This window comes from Bufo gargarizans, chromosome 6, assembly GCF_014858855.1.
Source record: "Bufo gargarizans isolate SCDJY-AF-19 chromosome 6, ASM1485885v1, whole genome shotgun sequence".
NCBI classification, from domain to species: domain Eukaryota; kingdom Metazoa; phylum Chordata; class Amphibia; order Anura; family Bufonidae; genus Bufo; species Bufo gargarizans.
In genome coordinates, this window is record NC_058085.1 from 381007988 (window position 1) to 381030158 (window position 22171).

At 45.2% G+C, this 22171-nt stretch overlaps 1 protein-coding gene across 1 annotated transcript in view; it reads left to right on the forward strand.

Moving 5' to 3' along the window:
- The window catches only part of LOC122940196 (C-type lectin domain family 2 member D-like), a 39026-nt gene that overhangs the window by 13604 nt on the left and 3251 nt on the right, over positions 1–22171 (forward strand). The window contains exon 5 of the mRNA XM_044296638.1: positions 695–801. Coding sequence (XP_044152573.1) covers positions 695–801 — 107 coding nt within the window. The remainder of the gene's footprint in view (positions 1–694; positions 802–22171) is intronic.

Below are 22171 nucleotides of genomic sequence, written 5' to 3' on the forward strand. Positions count from 1 at the left end.
GATGTAGCATTCCTTCATTATTCCTGCTAGAAGTTATGGGTAAATTACCAGCCGTTTGCAAAGAAGGTCCAGATGAGTGTCTTCAGTTGGGGGCTGTCCCTGCGCAGTCTTCAGTCAGTGCTGCCAGCGTCGGACTGTGCAGGGACCTTCCCCCCCCCCCAACTGTTAACACCCATCTGGGCATTTATTGCAAACTGCTAGCAATTCATTCCTAATGTCTAGCAGGAATAATAGAGGAACGGCACAACATCCAGACATAAGAATAGATGCTCCAGAACGGTTATTACATGGGGAATGCAGACGTGTCAGGAGAGGTGATGGGTCATATGCTGTCTTAATTGCACTGGGGTGAGGTGCAGACATCATAGTACATTTGGCAAATATTTCTGGCAGTTATTGCACCAGATAATCAGATGTATGCCGAATCTTATATTCACGCTATAATTTACAGAAGTTACTGGCAAAAACGGTAGTACGTCTTTTAGTCCACGGGAGGCCACATCCCCTCCTGCAGGCCATGTCCACTTGGAGGGGTTTGCAGCGTTAAAACGAAATGTGCACCTTTTTAATTGAAAATGTCTGTGCAGAGGACTTGGATCTCTGTATAGTTTAATACATTTAACCTTTTAATCTGCTCCGGATTGAGAGATTTATTTTTTATGGTTGATGGCGGTTTTATTTGTTTTATCTCCAGGATTTCATAATCCGATTTAAAGGGTCTTCTGATCATTGGATTGGTCTGAGAAGAGAATATGACAGAAGCCCGTGGCTTTGGACAAATGGCTCAGCCTTTAACAATATGTAAGTATAATAAAAATATAAAAAAATATATATATATTTATATATTTTTTTTTTTAAAGATTCTGAAACGTGATGGTATAAATAAAGTTTATTGAACTGAGTGATGGGTGTCCCTTAAATTGGCCGTGCACATCAGATTAATGATAGTAGAACCCGGCGGCTTTCTTGGAATCCGCCACCCATTTGATGTGTTTGGGGGCGTCCCAACTTTACCATCAAGGGAAATATCCGGATCAGTTACCAAGGAACTCTAGGTTGGCTCCCAGTTGCTCAGATCAGGTGACAATAATTACAAGAGCCTAGTCCCAAAACTCCAGCAATAAAATATGAATGAAAGGACTGGCTGTGCAGGTAATATTGCCAAAAACAATATATCAATGTAATGTATGTAAAATCCCATATAGAAACAGAAATCCCATGAACAGTGTGGATTGGGAACTCGTATGAGTTGAAATGAATCCGCCTATCTGGGTATATATAGAAATGTGATGGTATATCACTCAGACTGTGCATTAAAAATAAAAAAAATAAGGATCAAAGTCATTGTGATGCAAACCACAGTGGTGTAAGACACAAATACTAGATATACTTATTTTGAGCAAAAAAATTTTTTTTCAATTGGTTTTATTAACAATATGGAATCCTTTTTTCTGTACAGAGCTGAGATGCTCTACTAGCTGCCTGTGGGGATTTGTCTTTTCCATCAGACCAGGAGCTGACGGACTCTTTATCTCTGCTCTCTGACGTTATAAACACTCATTACCGCTCAGTTCTTATCTTAGGGATGGGGACTGAATGTGGCTGAAATAAGTGTTCATGACCTCTCTCCGTAGTTAACCGTTTGACATAATGGCTCAATAGTTTTAATAAAGGCCAATTGAAAATATTTTTTTTAGCTGAAAATGAGTAAAATGCAATCCTAAACAAAAATTGCCTCCAAAGGTGTACATGGCCTTTAAAGGGGTTTTCCCATCTCATACATTTGGGGAATCTTGCTAGGATATGCCCCTAATGTCTGCTAGGCACGGATCTCACCTCTGGGACCCGCACCTATCTCTAGAACGGAGCCTACAAATTTAAGGAGAGCGGACCTCACATGCGCGGCCGCCCTCCATTCATTTCTATTAGAGTGCCAAATATAGCCAGTTCGGCATGCTCAGCTATTTTTGGCAGTCCTGTAGAAATAACTGGAGGGCGGGCGAGCATGCACGGCCCGCTCTTCTTCAATTTGTAGACTGCGTTCTAGAGATGGGTGCGGATACCAGAGGTGAGACCTGCACCTGGCAGACATTAGTGGCATATCCTAACGATATGCCCCCAATGTATAAGATGGGACAACCACTTTAAAAATTCTGGTCTAGATAACAATATAATCGTGGTCCAAGAGCACCCGACGCGGGGCCCTCATGTATAAGGCAGGTTAAGGTGAGGCTGTAATTGCAGTCAGTACTGCTGGAACAGATGAATAAGTGCTCGCCCCTTACAGTATGGTAGTCAGAACCAAGGAGCTCGTACAGCAATTGACAAAGCAGAATAACAGAGTATATGAGTTAGGCCTCATGCACACGGCCGTAGTTTTGGTCTGCATTATTTGCAGATTAGATGCAGACCTATTCATCTCAATGGGGCTGCAAAAGATGCGGACATCACACTGATCCGTATGTCTGTTTCACGGAGCCGTAAAAAATATAGCACGTCCTACCGGCTCTCAGCCGATATCTGTGTTTTGCAGACCGTCGTGGGCAGGAGCCCTAAGGCAGTTTATAGAGATTTGCTGTGTCCTCAATATTAGGGTCCATTCACACGTCTGTTAGTGTTTTGCAAAACGCGGACACCGGCAATGTGCGGACCACACATCGCTGTCACTATAATAGAAAATGCCTTTTCTTGTCCGCAGTTACTTGTACGAAGCACTGCTGCTCTGAGCGTATTCCCCTAAGTTCAGTTAGTTCGTGCATAGTGCGAATGCTGAGACGCCGACGTCTCCTGGTGATTAGTCTGGTATCGAACTGAACTGGTTGCACTAGAGATGGAAGATGGTTCTCCATGATATATAATATATTGTAGACAGGCAGTCTTCACTTGGAACTACTTCAAGAACAATGATTGCATGAGTGCGTATCAAATATCTACACGTTTATAAAAAAAATAAAAATAGAAAATCCAGAAATAAAGCCCCAAAAAGATGAGGTTTGAACCGTATTGGACAATGAGTCAGTCATATAGCTGCAGACATATTATGTGATGTTACTTGGTATCACTGGTGTGATAAAGAGGTAACTGAATAATCCCAGTATAGTATGTTATATGTACGACAGACAGTAGATATCACTGATTTCCACTTCACCACCATGACTTGACTTATCCAGGTCCTCAGACCTGGCCTTTGGTCGCAAGATCCTACAGGCCGTTGCCCCACCCGAAGACGTATATAATTTATGTCTCTCTGGGCCGTCATGGTGGTGAAGTGGAAAGCCGGAATTACACTTACTGGTAATTTTCCACGAATCCACCATGACTGCATGATATCCCACCCCAAAAAAACTCCAATGGTTTGGTATGACTTAATACAAAAAAAAACAGCAACAAAAAAACACTGTTTCACTTGTTAACTGGTGATTGTGGCACTATAATCTGGAACTCACTGGTGTATGGTGGTGGGAGGGGTCCTTTTAAACCCATCTCTGTTCCTGCCCCTACAGAGGTCAGGGGTCAATCTCTCTCTGGGCCGTCATGGTGGATTAGTGGAAAATGAATTACCGGTAAGTCTAATTCCGGCTTTCAGTAGCTGAGTTTATACACAACATTGGTAGCTTACAGTAAATAAGGGAGTGATTCACTCTGACCGCAATATAAAAAAATTATATATTTATTATATAAATCTCAGTATATGGAGTTCATGTTTGTATTCAGTTCAAAAATGTAGAAGATAAGACCATTCTTTAGAAGTAATGACAAGACAACTATAAGGCCTCTTGCACACGACCGACCGTATGGCTTTCAGTATTTTGCGGTCCGCAAAAAAAAAAACGGATCTGCAAAAAATACGGATGATGTCCGTGTGCATTAAATTTTTTGCGGAACGGAACAGCTGGCCCCTGATAGAACAGTCCGTTATGCGGACAATAATGGGACATGTTCTATCTTTGAACGGAAATACGGAAAGGGAAGGCATACGGAGTACCTTCTGTTTTTTTTTTTTTTTTTTTTGCGGGTTCGTTGAAATGAATGGTTCCGTATATGGAACGCAAAAAAGGAACACAAACGGGGAGGGGGGGGGGGTGTAGTTTGTGTGCATGAGGCCTAATGAGCAAGAAAACAACAATTTGCCACTTAATTACATACATTTTTATTTATTATATTTTTTGATATGTATTTTCATATCTTTCACAATATTTTCATAATATGTTGAAAATGAATATACAGGTGTATTATTGGAAACAAGTTGCAATTGTATAAAAAAAAACGCACATATAGACGAAAAACCGCATGGAAAACGCAATAAAACCACATGAGTTTTTTAGAGTGATAATCCATTATGGGTCTTGCAAACGACAGTATATGGGTATATAAGTGGGATGTTTCCTTGATGAAATATGGTCACAGAGGAAGGAGTGCGGTATACTCCGAAACGCGTTTGGTAATACAGATCTAACAAACCCGAACCAAGACCCACAGAATTATATTCATCTACCGCTAGAATATTGTCTGCATCAAAGAAAAGTTGGAGCGCTCCACGGACTTTGTGACTATTCTCTAACAGCGGATCGGCTCGAGCAGAATTTGCATTGTATCACGTGCACCGCTGAGCTCAGCGATACCAGGTGGGACACCGACACTAGGGGGGTAACGGCGCCCATTATATATGGAGATGCGGAGGTAAGATAAGCCTCACTGCCATCCTACGGTTAACCACGTGGGACGCAGGTCGGCTTACACTATACCACCAACAGTGAGTAAACCATACGGACTATCTGCCATCTTGTCAAATATTTGTTGCCTACCACTACCACGTGTGATACAAGGGTGATTTACATTATACCACCAACGTGGAATATATTATATGGACTGTTATTAGGTCCCCATTACGTGGGACATAGAGCTGGTTTACATTATATCACCAACTGTAAATTGATTATAGACAGTTATTGAGTCTTTATTGACAGAGGAGAATTTTTGAACTAAATACAAACATGAACGCCATATACTGAGAGATATATATATATTATATTGCGGTCAGAGTGAATCACTCCCTTATTTACTGTAAACCACCAATGTTGTGTATAAACTCAGTGATATCTACTGTCTGTCATACATATAACATACTGTACTGAGATTATTCAGTAACATCACATAATATGTCTGCAGCCATATGACTGACAGACATTGTGCTTTCATTGTCCAATACAGTTTAAACCTTTTTTATTATCGTGTTTTTTTTGGGCGTGTTTTATTTCTGTATTTTATATACCATATTTCTTGCCCCATAAGACAGTTCCCGCCCCCTTCCCATAGTAGGGGAAAAATGCCTCTGCGTCTTATGGGGCAAATACTAATGACGCGCTCATTAGTACCGGAGGACCGGGAAGCAGTGAAGGATCTGTACTCGCCGCTTCCTGGTCCTCCGCTCAGTTGTCTTCTGTGCAGGGCTGCGCACCATGTGACCTCCAGCCTTCACAGCTGACAGCCGAGAACCAGGAAGAAGAGAGGGAGCGCTGGTGGTGAGGAGCGGCGGCGTACAGGAGCAGGAGAGGTAAGTTGTTGTTTTTTTTGTTTGTTTTTTGCGCTGACGGATGACATGGGGGGGGGGGGGGGGGGGCTGATTGCTGGTCTGACCTGAGGTGTAATGGAAAATATTTTTTTCTTATTATCCTCCTCTAAAACCTAGGTGCGTCTTATAGGGTGAAAAATACAGTATATTTTTTTATAAACGTACTGTATATATATTTGATACGCACTCATGCAATCATTGTTCTTGAAGTAGTTCCAAGTGAAGACTGCCTGTCCACAATATAGTATATATTTTTTGGGGTGAATCCTACAGACAGAGCGCCGTTCTTCAGATTAAACGGGGTGGTGAGCCAACTAATATATGGATATACTCTCCATGATATAACCTTCTTATGTTGCCAATTGTGTTTCGGAGATTACCTGCTACTACTGAGGAATGAGGAAGTTTTGCTCCGAAACGCGTTTGGCTCATGAAATCTTCCATTGTGAGCCGGCTTTTTGCCATCTCATAGATACAAGGACATTTCCAGAAGGGGAGTGCTCTGTATAATGTATTTCCCCAAATTTATGGAATTAAAGTTGAATCATGTTCTGGAACTTCCCAATATACTTCTATATTTAATTCCTCATCGCTTTCAGGATCTCTGCTTGCAGTCAGTAGATGGAAATATTCTCTGTTAACATCCAGAGGCTGAAAACCTGCCCTGATTATAAGGAAGGTCTCTGATACACTGTGACAACCGGCAGCTGTGTGAGCAGAATGGGATGTCAGTCTCCAGAGTAAACAGTGGGGCACGTTTATCAAGTTCGCCTGTTTTTAGCCATACAATTAGACGGGCGTATTTCATTCGGCTGTCTTTCTTTTTCCAGGTATAGTCGCACAGCCGTATACATATTAGACTAGGCGTATTTTTATTAGGCCTCATGCACACGGCCGCTGCTCGGCCATTCCGTGTATTGTGGACCGCAATTTGTTGTCCCGAATGCACGGGCACCATCTGTGCAGCTGCTGCAACGGATCCAGACCCATTCAACTTGAATGGGTACGTGATCCGTCTGCACTGTAAAAAAATAAAATAAAAATAGAGCAAATTAAATTTTGGGGCAGAAAGGTTCTGTGCCTCCGTTTCGCACCACGCCTTCCAGATTCACTTGAATGGGTCCCCCTCCGTGATGTGGTGAGCCCAAGGCTGGCGCTCGTATATTGTGGACCCACTGTTTACTGGCCACGGCCGACAACAGCTGTGTGCATGAGGCCTTAGTCTGACCTCTGGTGGTTGTTTTTCAGTATGACAGGTTCATAATTACTTATTATTTATTTGTGCATGAAAATATTTGCATGTCTCCAGGTAGGGGTGGGCGATATGGCCTAAAATCTATATTGCAATATAATTTTAAGCATATGCGATATGCGATATATATCGCGATATATTGTTTTCTATATTTGGGGGGGGGTTAAACTTTTTTTTTTTTTTTACTTTTTAAGTAATAACTATTAGCCTCCTTAAGGGCTAGAACCCTTGTCATATTCACACTAATAGAGCTCTATTAGGGTGAATAGGACTTTACACTCTCCCTGCTGCCCTGTGCTTTGTGCACACAACAGCAGGGAGCTGACCATGGCAGCCAGCCTCTTATGTGCCCCCCAGGCTCTGATCCGCCCCCCAGTCTCTCCTTCTTATCAGCCCCCTCTGGTAACTCAAACCCACCCCCCCTCCTTCCCCAGTATTAATCATTGGTGGCAGTGGCCACAGGGTCCCCCTCCCCCCCCCCATCATTGGTGGCAGTGGGCAGTGCGCCCTCCCCAGTATTGATCATTGGTGGCAGGGGCCCCCTTCCCCCCCACATCATTGGTGGCAGCAGCAGTTCCGGTTACCATGGCAGCCAGGACGCTACTGAAGTCCTGGCTGCCATGGTATGTCAGTGAGCAGCATTATACTGCCGTGGCCGCTGGTTGCTCCTTCTGTCTGTGCGGCGCATTGCTAATGCTTTATAGCATTAGCAATGCGCCGCACAGACCTATGAGAAGGAGAGGGCACGGCGCACGTGAGCTATAAGCATTAGCAGTGCGCCGCACACACAGAAGAAGGAGCGGCCACGGCTCACGTGAGTATAATACTTCAATAGCGTCCTGGCTGCCATGGTAACTGATCGGAGCCCCAGCATTACACTGCTGGGACTCCGATCGGAACTGCAGCTCTGTGGTCCTATCGCAGTCCGGCGATATGCACAAAATCCATATCGTGGCACAAATTTATATCGCATATCGCCCACCCCTATTTCCAGGTAATAGTGACTTTTAATGCCAAAAAAGTCACATTTTTACTGCTCAAAAAGTACGTCAACCATGCAGTGCTCCAGACTAAAAAAAATACCTAGTAGCCATTGGCTCCTGAACTGAAAAATTTAGGAGCCAAATAACATTTTTAGTTGCCAAATTGAAACCCATTAAAAAATGTGGGTATCGTGACAGCGCTACGCCAATCAGATCTGCGTAGAGTTGTTTTGATACCAAAATTTTGATTCGTTTTCGTCACCATAAAGTATTGCAGCGTGCATTTTGCATTTTATGAAACGTTCAGCGCATAATAGAACAGTCCTATCCTATTTTTTGGGGTGACAAGGTGACTAAAAAATGGCGAATGCTCACCGCATAGGAGATATTTTTTAATAATTGAATAGTTTGGACAGCGCTATGTACCAATGTTTCTTATACTGGGGGGGGGGGGGGGCGCACTGCGCCACCAATGAAGATAACTGACCTGCTAATACAAATACAGGAGGCGGGTGCCGGAATCAAATAGCCGGCACCCGACCTCCATGACAGGGAGCTGCGATCCGCTGCAGTTAACCCCTCACGTACCGCACCTGAGGGGTTAACTCAACTGCCGCTGATTGCAGCTCCCTGTCACAGAGGTCGGGTGCTGGCTATTTGATTCCGGCACCCGCCTCCTGTATTTGTGTTACAGGTCAGTCCTCTTTTATATACCCTCCTCCTCCTGTCTCCTTACTGGTGGAGGCGGCGGCAGCAGCACAGGGGGGAGGGAGAGACTCCTTCTCCTCTGCGCTGCTGAGAAGAAGTGAAGAACATCGGCGGCGGGGCAGAGAACTATCAGCTCCTGTGCCCCGCCGCTGTTCAACGGCAGAGCTGCGGCAGGGGGGTCTTGTCGCATTGGCGACTATTTTGGTCGCTATCTAGAGCCCTGTTTTTTTGTGACAAATTCAGGCGCAAAAAAAGGTATAGGTCAGTTAGTGAACTTCTGAATTAGTCTAAAAATGTAAATTATCTAACAAGACACAAAAGACTCAAACATGTGACAAAAATAAATAAATGAGACCGCCTTTCTTAGACTAAAAACAGGAGCAAACACTTCAGTAAATGTGCCCCAGTGTTTTGAGTCTGACAGCAAGCAGGGATCTAGAAAACTGTACAGGAAAGAAATACTACTTGGGGCTCATTTACGTGGCCAAGTTATTGGAAATTAATGCTCACACGGACTTCTGCTCATTGCCATATGTAAATGTGCCGCCAATCGCCTAACATAAAGTCAAACCGCTTGTTCTGCGAGTGATCTGCGGCAGATGGATTGTTTTGTCGGCAGCACATGTGTAAACCGGGAAGTGCTGCTGCAAACGCTGTGGAGCTGAAATCTATGGGGGCAGCTGTACTGGAGCGGCAGCAAGCGTGCGCGACCGACCGCCATTCGACTCAAACAGGGACACAGGGCCCCTCGTGATTGCCAGTGGTTTTCAATTTTTATTTTATTTTGTGTGTATATGTATGTATGTTATATGTATGTATGTATGTTATATGTATGTTGTATGTTATATGTATGGTGTATGTTATATGTATGGTGTATGATATATGTATGTATGAATGATTAGGTCATGTGAACAATTACATATGCAAAGTATCCTACTATTGAATACACAGAGCTGTGCCCATTAGTATTGCATCCAAACTCTTAACATTTGAATAGTGCATTTAACAAGGTGCATATGTGCATCAATACAGTGAATGAAAGCACAAAAAAGATAAATATATTGATAATTAAAATCATACACCACGGAGACTGAGGAAGAAAAAAAGCGTTTGACTATGTCCGACAATCGCGTGTCCATGTGAATACTGGCCAAGAAAAGCACTGTTACCTAATACTGCAAGTACCACATAATGTCAAAGACAGACCTCTGCCTCCAATATGCGCACGCAGCTCAGCTCCACTACATCGCTAGCGACCTAGCTCCATGATGTTCCTGTGTGAGAGCTAATGCACGCGCATAATGGGACATTACTTAAAGGTATCGTCTCAGTTTAAAACAAGGCACTTATCATTGTGTCGACCTCACTGTCCGGGCCAATCGGAAAGGGATCCAACCTCCCGGGTGGATCAACCCCTCCAAAATTGTGGTCAGGTAAGGGGGACACCACACGTGAATGTAGTGTACCCCGAACCGTCTCACTGTTTCGGTCCATAGACAGTGTAATGGGGATCTCCCATATAAACCACTTAAGAGATTAATTTTGACACAGAGTGGATACAGTAACCGAGGAAAATCTATCCAGTTAATTTAATACACATAGAACATCGCGAGCTGTCACATGTGTCCGAACTTCTATGTTCGCCATTTCCGCATCAGTCTGCATGGTGTCTAAAAAGCAAAGAGAAGAGAAAATTACTCGTATGCTTGTGAATCTTATCTAAATTCCACCTTCACTACAAGAATCGTGATCGAGAGCATCAGTCATGGAGTATCAGGCAAACAGTCATCTAAACACATCCAGGATTATATTCCACATTTAACCCTTTAGGTTTTAAGCTATCAAGAGTATAAATCCACCACATTTCTTTATTTTTCAATATTTTGAGTCTATTGCCCCCTCTCCTGGGGGGGGGGGGAGGTACATGGTCCACAATCCAGCATTTTAATTCACGTTCTGTATGTTTATGCTCAGAAAAATGCTTCGGCGCCGGTAGATCACGCCGTTTTTGACGTATTGAGAATCTGTGATTATTCAGCCTGGTTTTTAAATCAGTTGAAGTTTCTCCCACATATATCATATTACATGGGCAGGTTAAGACATAGATTACAAAATTCGAATTGCACGTCAAATGAAAATTGATGGGGTAGGTTCTACCAGTGGCAGGATGTGTGAAGCTGCGTCCCTTGCCAACGTATTTGCAATTTACGCAGCTTAAACACTGGAAACTGCCCAATCCATATTTTGTCAATTTCATTTGACGTGCTCGCTGTTTGGAACCACAATCCGCTCTTACCAATTGATCCTTCAGACTGCTAGCTCTCCGGTATGACAACAGGGGAGGCAGTCTGAATTCTTGAATATCACTGAATGTATTTCCTAATATACTCCAATGCTTTTTAATGATCCTACTGATGGCCGCACTTTCTTCCGTGTGTGTGGAAATAAAGGGAATCTGACGTTGGAAATTTTCCGTATTTTTCCTCGCTAGAGTCACCATTCTATCAATCTCAGAAGCCTTCTGCTTATGTATGTGCAGCAGCTTTGGCGGATAGCCCCTGTCCTCAAACTTCCTTGACATTTCTTCAAGGGCCTCCGTCAAATTGCTGTCCTCTGACGTTATCCTACGTACCCGCAAAAATTGCGAGTACGGTAGATGCCTAACCATATTTTTGGATGATTGCTGTCATATCGTAGTATGGTATTTTTATCAGTAGGCTTAGTGTATAATTTAGTAAGGAATTTTTCCCCAGACCAAACGACCGTAGTGTCCAGGAACTGTACCTCCGTATGTGAGAAAATCTATGTAAATTGAAGATCACTATTTTTGCTGTTTAGAAACCTATGAAAATCAATCAATTCATTTTCAGTGCCGGTCCAAATGAGGAAGACGTCATCGATATAACGCCACCACCGCAGCACATGTCTGAAGTGGTGTGAAACATAGATGACGTCTTCCTCAAATTTTCGCATAAAAATATTCGCGAACGTTGGGGCCACATTAGACCCCATCGCTACTCCCCTTAATTGCTTGTAGAAGGTATTTTGAAACAGAAAATAATTCCAATGTAAAACAATATGCAAAAGGGATAGAATAAAATGTCTGGCAGATTCAGTCATCGAGGAGAGTTCTAACATATATTCCACAGCCGCTATGCCCAGTGTGTGATCAATTGAAGTGTAGAGAGAAACTACATCAAAAGATGCAAGGATATATGTCCGCTCTCTATCCACCTCAATCGCATTGAGTTTGCATAAAAAAATCGGTTGTGTCTTGAATATATGAGACTGCCCCTATCGCAAAATTGCGAAGTATCTTATCCAAGAATATGGCAATGTTACTGAATATTGACTCAGAACCAGAAACTATCGGTCGGCCCGGGGGATCAACCAGAGATTTGTGGACCTTGGGGAGCACATATATCACAGGTGTAACGGGATGTGTCACCACAAGGTACTCACAGAGGTCCTGGTCAATCACCCCCGCCGCCAATGCATCGGTAAGGCAATGTCCAATAATCCTGGCAATATCAAATTTAGGGTCGCAATTAATCGGCAAATACACATTTATGTCACTGAGCTGTCGCTCTATTTCCGCAATATACTTATGTTTATCTTAGGCTACTTTCACACTTGCGTTAGGAGCGGATCCGTCTGGTGTCTGCACAGACGGATCCGCTCCTATAATGCAAACGCTTGCATCCGTTCAGAACGGATCCGTTTGCATAACTGTTTATTTCAGATCTGATTTTTCACTTCGGAAAACTCAGATCCGACAGTATATTCTAAACACAGAAGCGTTCCCATGGTGATGGGGACGCTTCATGTTAGAATATACTGAGAACTGTGTACACGACTGCCCCCTGCTGCCTGGCAGATGCTGCCAGGCAGCAGGGGGCAGACCCCCCCCCCCCCCCCTCCTGTATTTAACTTATTGGTGGCCAGTGCGGCCCCCCCTCCCTCCCCAGTATTAAATATGACCAGTGCGGCCTCCCCCTCCCTCCCTCCCCAGTATTAAATATGACCAGTGCGGCCCCCTCCCTCTATATTTATTGGTGGCCGGGCCAGTGCGGATTCCAAGTATTGTGAGCAGTGCGGCCTCCCCTCTCCCCCCCCTAATTAAAATCACCCCCCCCCCCATCATTGGTGGCAGCGGAGAGTACAGATCGGAGTCCCAGTTTAAATCGCTGGGGCTCCGATCGGTTACCATGGCAACCAAGACGCTATTGCAGTCTTGGCTGCCATGGTTACTTGGCAATAAATACAAGCATTATACTTACCTGAAGAGCTGCGATGTCTGACCGGCCGGGAGCTCCTCCTACTGGTAAGTGAAAGGTCTGTGCGGCGCATTGCCTATAGCACAGACCTGTCACTTACCAGTAGGAGGAGCGCCCGGCCGGTCAGACATCGCAGCTCTTCAGGTAAGTATAATGCTTGTATTTATTGCTAAGTAACCATGGCAGCCAAGACTGCAATAGCGTCTTGGTTGCCATGGTAACCGATCGGAGCCCCAGCGATTTAAACTGGGACTCCGATCGGTACTCTCCGCTGCCACCAATGATGGGGGGGGGGGGGTGATTTTAATTAGGGGGGGAGAGGGGAGGCCGCACTGCTCACAATACTTGGAATCCGCACTGGCCCGGCCACCAATAAATATAGAGGGAGGGGGCCGCACTGGTAATATTTAATACTGGGGAGGGAGGGAGGGGGAGGCCGCACTGGTCATATTTAATACTGGGGAGGGGGAGGCCGCCGCACTGGTAATATTTAATACTGGGGAGGGAGGGGGAGGCCGCACTGGTCATATTTAATACTGGGGAGGGAGGGAGGGGGAGGCCGCCGCACTGGTAATATTTAATACTGGGGAGGGAGGGGGAGGCCGCACTGGTCATATTTAATACTGGGGAGGGAGGGAGGGGGAGGCCGCCGCACTGGTAATATTTAATACTGGGGAGGGAGGGGGGCCGCACTGGCCACCAATAAGTTAATTACAGGAGGAGGGGGGGGGTCTGCCCCCTGCTGCCTGGCAGCATCTGCCAGGCAGCAGGGGGCAGTCATGTACACAGTTCTCAGTATATTCTAACATGAAGCGTCCCCATCACCATGGGAACGCCTCTGTGTTAGAATATACTGTCGGATCTGAGGTTTACGATGTAACTCAAATCCGATGGTATATTCTAACATAGAGGCGTTCCCATGGTGATGGGGACGCTTCAAGTTAAAATATACCATCGGATCGGAGAAAACTCCGATCTGATGGGGACTCCTGACTTTGCATTGAAAGTCAATGGGGGACGGATCCGTTTGAAATTGCACCATATTGTGTCAACGTCAAACGGATCCGTCCCCATTGACTTGCATTGTAAGTCTGGACGGATCCGTTTGGCTCCGCACGGCCAGGCGGACACGAAAACGCTGCAAGCAGCGTTCAGGTGTCCGCCTGCTGAGCGGAGCGGAGGCCAAACGGTGCCAAACTGATGCATTCTGAGCGGATCCGCATCCACTCAGAATGCATTGGGGCTGTACGGATCCGTTCGGGGCCGCTTGTGAGAGCCTTCAAACGGAACTCACAAGCGGAGCCCCGAACGCTAGTGTGAAAGTAGCCTAAGATGACCACCCCCCCCCACCCTTATCGGCAGGTTTGATTTACCAAAAGGGGATCATTCCTCAGTTGTTCTAGTGCGGCTATTTCAAACTTCGTCATATTGGGACGTGTAAATCTACTAGTGACAGATGATTTGAGAACAGATAGATCTTTTTTAACCACATTCATAAATGCCTCCAACGCAGGGTTATTAACCACTGGTGCAAAGGTACTTTTCCCCGGCAGACTGAGTCTCCTCATGCAAAATTCGCTCGCCAGTGGGGAGTCAGTCTGCACTTTATTGTGAAACCAAATTTTCTGTTTTATAGATCTAAAAAAAGCATATAAATCTGTCTCAAGATTAAACCAATTGACATGTGCATTTGGACAATATGACAATCCCTTAGAAAGTACACTCCCTTGAAACGGTGTGAGTAACTTGGAGGATAAATTAATGATAGTCATTTCTTCCTTGGCTGCGGTTTGCTCTGTGATCGCAGCTTGCTGTTCCGGGTTCTTTTGACGTCTGTGTCTACGTCCTCCTCTTCGAGTCCGGTTTCGTTTAAAAGTTCTGGTTCCTTCCCTAAAAAAGGGGCGCGAGACGAAGTGGGCATCTGTGACATTCTTTTCTTTCTTTTATTATCATTGTAATTCACATTCAGATTTCTGGTATCGGTCTGCCAGGTATAAATGTTCCCTTTCTTATAGTCATCTAAATCCCTATTCCATTTGGATCGCTTGATTTCCTCAGCGTCAGCTTGAGTCTTTAGTAGCCATGCAGCTGATCTTTCAAAAAATGCAGTAGAATCTTCAGATGTTAGAAGTGTTTTCAGACTATCTTCTGTCTCACTTATTTCTACCGTCAAAGTGGAAAGTTCGGTTTGCAAAAACTGTATGTTAAGCAAAATAAAGTCCAACGAGTATCTGGTGGAAAGTGCTTCAAATTTTTTGCAAAAGGTGGAATCATTCATGAACAAATTGGGGCGTAGGTGAGACCTCATGCCCCGAGGTATGCGTTTGGCTTTATAATATTCTCCTAATGTAGTCATATGGAGACGTAATGCAGTAGATTTCTTTGTTTAAAAAATCGTACCTTTTCTTCAGTTCACTGGTCACTTGATTTTTGAGAGTGCTATGTAAGATAGGCACAAGCTTGTGTTTCTTTGCTTGAGAAAGGCTCAGTTGTGAGCTGAAACATTGCTATTATTTTTTCACATGGGTGAATAAAGATATCTATCCTTTTCAAGTCTTGGACTGCTGTCCCATTTCTACATATATAATAAGGGTGAAGCTCATTCCCTTGGACATAGCACCTGAGCCAGCGTACTGGTGCCGCCGAATTCCATATATATATATATATATATATATATATATATATATATATATATATATATATATATATATATATATATATATATATATATATTTCCCCAGTCGTCTCCATGACACCACATGCTGAGATTGACTCCCTCCTGATTGGACAGGAAAAACACAGAGAGGTTAAAACCCCCACCCCCTCCTCACATCACCAGTGTTTTTCCTGTCCCATCAGGATAAGGAAGCAGGAGAGGTGCACGGAGCTCGTTGGGCTCACCTGGAGTATCGTCTCATCTACAGGCCGAGGTCGGATCTGCAGTGCAGCTCTCCCTCCTCTATTCGGTTAGGCCTGGGCTCGGGCACACACGTAGTGCCCCTGCGAAGATTCCCTCTGCGGCGGTCCAGGAGGGCTTGATGCAGAGGGAAGGAGGACGCGGCGGATCGGCGCTGAGATGCGTCCCTTCCGGCCGGCAGGCAAATGACGTCAGACGCCAGGGGCGGAGCAAGCGCGCTGACGTCATCCACATGCGCCACAGGTCCTGAAGCGAGGAGGACACTATAAAAACGCACAGGACCTGGGTAATGGCGCCCTGCTTAAGCGTGGCTCATACTAGGAGCATCTCTGTGCGGTCGGGAGTCAAGATGAGCACCCCCCTCACGCCAGCTCTGGAACAGAGTCTGCATCAAACCCTGGGACAGTGAGTAACCCGTTCTCAGGCACATGATTTGTATGGTGGGTTCAGTTTGCTCATCCTTTCCTCCCTTAACATTTCAGGGAGAAAAGGATTCCACTTCTGCAGCCAAAAAAACCAGAAAATGTGGTATTTGTGGCAAAAGATTATCTAACACAGGATCCAAAGCCCTGTGTAAAGAGTGTACCGCCAGTGTCATCAAGGCTGAGTCTTCTGGTTTAATTGAAGACATTAGAAAAGTGGTAAAAGAGGAGGTTCAGCTAGCCTTAGCTGCCAGATAACCCACTCCCCCCAAAGTTCCCCCCACTCAGGACTCCCGTAGTGTTAAATCACTTATCCTGGATTCCGACTCTGAGGGACTGGCGGTCTCAGACTCCGAATCGGTGCAAAAGCACCCAGGATCTTCAGACGAAGACAGCGAATATAAGCGCTTCCTGTTCAATCCTGAAGATATTGAGGAACTTATCAGGGCCACCATTCAGATGGAGATGCCTAAAGCCCCTAAATCTACCCAACAGGAAATTTTTGGGGGTCTAGGGGAAAGGAAGAAGGCGGTTTTTCCAGTCCCTGATAATGTACAAAAATTAATTCGATCAGAATGGGAAAAACCGGATAAAGGATCCTTTATCCCAAGGGGAATTAAGAGACGCTACCCCTTTAGCCAAGAGGATTGTACGGATTGGGAAACTATTCCAAAAGTGGACGTGCCAGTGGCCAAGGTAGCAAAACATACGGCCCTGCCGTTTGAGGACTCGGCACAGTTGAAAGATCCTCTAGACAGGAAAACGGAGAGTCTCTTGCGAAAGACCTGGGAGACTACGGCGGCCCTTCTCAAACCAGGCGTCGCCTCTACATGTGTGGCCAGATCACTGAACCTTTGGCTAGACCAGCTAGGGATACATCTGGTCAACAAGACGCCACGAGATCAAATTCTAGAGAGCTTGCCCCTATTAAAGATGGCAACCTCCTTCCTAGCAGACGCAGCGGCCGAATCAGTGAAACTATCTGCCCGTACAGCTGTTCTCTCAAATACAGCGAGAAGGGCATTATGGCTCAAAGCGTGGTCAGGAGACATCACATCTAAAAATAAATTAATCGCACTCCCCTTCCACGGTCAGTACGTCTTCGGTGAAGATTTGGACAAAATCCTAGACAACGCAACAAATAAAAAAAGGGGTTTTCCAGAGGAAAGATATAAACAAAAGAGACAGCCCTTTCGTGACCGATTTTTTTCAACCCGAAAATAAAAAAGATAAAGGGAAGACTGGGAGGTGGAGTTATGCGAAGGGAGGCAGGGGGAGAAGTTTCCTCTTCAACCCAAACCGGGCAGAGGCCTCCTCATCCAATAGCAAACAATGACGCTATACGTGTGGGGGGAAGACTCAGCTCCTTTCTAAGATCTTGGGAGCACGTAACCAACAGCAGGTGGATCTTAAGTATTATACAGGAGGGTTATCAGATAGATCTTCTCTCTTTCCCCCCACAGAAATACGTAATCACTACCCTTCCCCCATCTCAAACTGTGACCTTAAAAAACGACATAAAAAACCTATTAACCTTGGACGCCATAGAGCCAGTTCCAAAAAATCAGACAGGGCTGGGATTCTATTCCCGCCTCTTCATTATAAAGAAGCCAAATGGGAAATCCAGGGTAATTATAAATCTGAAACATCTAAACAAATATGGAAGATATCAAAAATTCAAAATGGAGACCCTGAAGTCAGCAGTGAAGCTCTTGAAGAAGGACGCGGTGATGGCCACAATAGATTTAAGCGATGCTTATTATCATGTTCCAATTCACAGGTCATCAAGGGAGTTTCTAAGGTTCGCTGTAAAATTGGAGGGAAACATTCAGCATTTCCAGTTTAGGTGTCTCCCCTTCGGGGTCTCTTCTGCCCCAAGGGTTTTTACCAAAATAATGGCGGAAGCCTTGACAACCTTGAGAGAAAAGGCAATTTGTGTGATCCCCTATCTAGACGACCTACTGGTAGTGGCAGACAACATAGAGACCATGAAAATCCATCTCGGGTTAGTCCTGGAACATCTACAGAACCTAGGTTGGCTCATCAATTGGGAAAAATCGGATTTAATCCCATCCAAACGGAAAGATTTTTTGGGCATAACCTTAGACACAGTCTCCCAAAGATCCTTTCTGCCACCTCAAAAGATAGTAAAGCTTCAGACAGCTTTGAGGAAGTTCAAGAAGGAGAAATTCTGCTCGATAAGACAGGCCATGAAGGTATTAGGGAGTCTGTCTGCTTGCATTCCAGCAGTAGCCTGGGCACAGTTCCATCTAAGACCACTCCAGAAGTTCATCTTAGACAAATGGAACAGATCGCAATTAACCCTAGAGAGGAGAATATTCTTAGATACAAAGACCAAAACATCGCTAACTTGGTGGCTCAGCAAATCCAACCTAGAAAACTGGATTTTCTGGGCACAAGATCTCCCTCTAGTCATCACAACAGATGCCAGTCTCCACGGTTGGGGAGCGGTCGTCCAGGGGAACTCCTACCAGGGAACATGGGGGAGTTACGTAAGTCAGCAATCCTCAAATTTCAAGGAGCTGAAGGCAGTGTGGGAAGCACTGAAACATACGAGTCAGCTGGCAGAAGGACGTCACGTCCTAGTCTACTCGGACAACGCTACAGCCGTGGCCTTCATCCAACACCAGGGAGGCACAAGGCATCACCTGTTACAGAACCTGGCGAGAATTTTTTTTTCCTGGGCAGAAGGCAACATTCAATCTCTTTCAGCGGTTCATCTGAAGGGAGTATTAAACATTCAGGCCGATTACCTAAGCCGGCACAGACTAGACCCCGGGGAATGGATGTTAGCCCCAGAAGTCTTCCACTTAATCACAAAGAAATGGGGCAGGCCGACGATAGACCTGTTTGCATCCAGGAGAAATCATCAGCTAAACCAGTTCTTCTCCCTCAACCCCAGGGATCATCCTGGGGCAGTAGATGCCTTCAACCAGAGCTGGACAACAAACCTAGTCTACGCATTCCCCCCATTGCCGCTTATTCCCAAAGTGTTACAGAAGTTCCTAAAAGAGAATTGTACACTAATCCTGATAACCCCCTTCTGGCCCAAAAGAAGTTGGTTCTCCCTCTTGAAAGCCCTCAGCGTGGAAGCTCCTTTCCTTCTACCTCGGAGGCCGGACCTTCTAAGTCAGGGGCCCATCACTCACCCGGACCTGGAAATACTAAAATTATCAGCCTGGATTCTGAAGAATCCAACTTATTAAACTTTGGTTTATCAAAAAAAGTAGTGAACACCTTACTCCTAAGCAGAGTACCAACGACAAGTACCAAAAAATATGGAAGAAATTCGCGGATTGGTCTGGAACCTCCTTCAACCAGTTCAGAGCCAACATCTCACTAATCCTGGATTTTCTTCAAGAAGGGCTAGATTTAGGTCTATCCCCTAATACCCTTAGGGTCCAGGTATCGGCCTTAGGGGCACTATATAATACCAAGCTAACGGAACATCCCTGGATATCCAGATTCCTTAAGGCAGCAGATAGGATCAGACCTACGATTAAAAACATGGTGCCACCATGGAACCTTAATACGGTACTAGGGGGTCTAACCTCCAATCCATTTGAACCTCTGACTCTATTCACATCAGATGGCTTACAATTAAAACTATATTCTTGGTGGCAATAACCTCAGCCAGAAGGGTCTGTGAGCTGCAGGCCTTGTCCATCCAAGAACCATTCCTTACAATATTTGAGGACAGATTAATTTTCAAATTAGATCCAGCTTTCCTCCCCAAGGTAGTCTCGACCTTCCATAGGTCTCAGGACATTGTTCTCCCTTCGTTCTGTAACGATCCGAAAAACGATCAGGAAACCACTTACCACACATTAGACGTCCGGAGAGCGGTCTTAAAGTACCTGGAAGCTACCAGTCTTTGGAGAATAGACAAAAATCTGTTTGTCCAATTTTCAGGTCCTAACAAGGGGAGGAAAGCGGCGAAAAGTTCCATCTCTAGATGGATTAAGATGGCCATCTCTGAAGCATACAAAGCTCAGGGAAAAGATGTCCCCGCTTCACTAAAGGCACATTCTACGAGAGGCATGGCCGCCTCCTGGGCGGAAAAAGCTTCAGCCTCCTTACAACAGATTTGCATGGCAGCAACCTGGAAAAGAGCTCATACTTTCACTAAGCACTACAGGCTAGACTTAGCCGCTAATGATGACCTAAGATTCGGACGTAAGGTCCTGTCGGCAGTCCCCCCCCCCCCCCCCCTAATGGTATCTTTGATATTATCTCAGCATGTGGTGTCATGGAGACGACTGGGGAAATGAGTATTACACTCACCGGTAATCCGGTTTCCTGGAAGTCTCCATGACACCACATACATCCCACCCTTTTTTTCTGCTATTAGCTATTATCCTTTCATCCTGGGGTTCTTCGTTAAAATACACTGGTGATGTGAGGAGGGGGTGGGGGTTTTAACCTCTGTGTTTTTCCTGTCCAATCAGGAGGGAGTCAATCTCAGCATGTGGTGTCATGGAGACTTCCAGGAAACCGGATTACCGGTGAATGTAATACTCATGTATATGAAAAGGTCCAGTGGGAGCACCAACCAGAACGCGGGTGCACGGTCCAGTACAGGGTAGCGGCAATCCCCAATGGTATAGGAAATGAAGAAGTAGGACTGCACTCACAAATAGTGATAAAATCAGCAGTGGTTTATTCGCCCATAATATGGCAAGTCTTGCGACGTTTCGGCTCACAAGAGCTCCTCAGGCTTGAGGAAGGCTCTTGTGAGCCGAAACGTCGCAAGACTTGCCATATTATGGGTGAATAAACCACTGCTGATTTTATCACTATTTTGGAGTGCAGTCCTACTTCTTTATATATATATATATATATATATATATATATATATATATAATATTTTTTTTTTGTACTGCTGCTCTATCCTCTGGATAGGTCATCTTTATCTAATCGGTGGGGGTGCTACACCCGGGACCCCCGCCGATCAGCTGTCTGAGAAGGCCGCTTTTCATCGCTCACGTGCCTAGGTGTAGCTGAGCTACCATACCAAGCATGGCCACTATACGGCGCTGTCCTTCAAAGCAGAGAGAGCGCAGATGCCTTCTCAAAAATCTAATTGGTGGGGGTCCTGGGTGTTGGACCCCCACCGATTTAGATAGAACCGATCAGTAAAAAATAACCTTTAGTGGGAAAGCCCCTTGAAGAGTATCTGACGAGCAGTACCAGAAACCTCTGAGCAGCGCCTACAGTTTCCTCTTCTGGATCTTCCCATACTGTGTGACATTCGTGTAGCTCTGTGTCATCTGAGCCCGTCTCACCCACACTAAGGAAGAACTCTGTATTTTTAAGGTAAAGGTTATCAGACAGTCAGTGGCGATGAGGACACCTGATAACAGGGAAAGAGGAACTAAACATTGCATCAGGGAAGGCGTTCAACCTGTTGTGCAAAATAGGAGTTCTCCTTCCTTTAGTTTTGCCTCACTTCCCTGTTGTCTTGTCTGATTTTTGTTCTCACTTTGTGACCATTATTATGCATGATTTGTACAAGTTTGCATAAATGTAAAATTCGATCACTCATGGTTGTTGGCAGCAGTTATCCTGTATCCGCAGGATAGGTGCAACACGCCAGACCTGCAGGGTATAGACGAAGTGAGGTCACAGTTATGGGCAATCGAGGGTACTCACTATATTGGAAGAACCCTGGGCAGGCGCGTGGCAGTGAAGGAGAGGTAGACACAGTTCCTCTGGGGCACGCTCTGTAGATAGGGACCAGGCCTGATGGTAGTTGAGGTGCCCTGGATGTTACAGGTATTTTGTGTGCCTGGGGCAAGGTCCCTGTGGTATTCGTGACGCCAGTGCCTTTGGACGGTGGCACGCCGGTTGGTGGTTGGAATGATGAAGGTACACAAGTGTATAGTGAACCAAAACGTAAACTTTACTGGACAATCCAACTTTGTACAGCAGGTGTAGCACAGTCTCTATATTACAGTTCCACGAAAAGGGGCTTATTCACAAATATGGCAGGCAATAGTCATGCAAGTTACACTGAGGG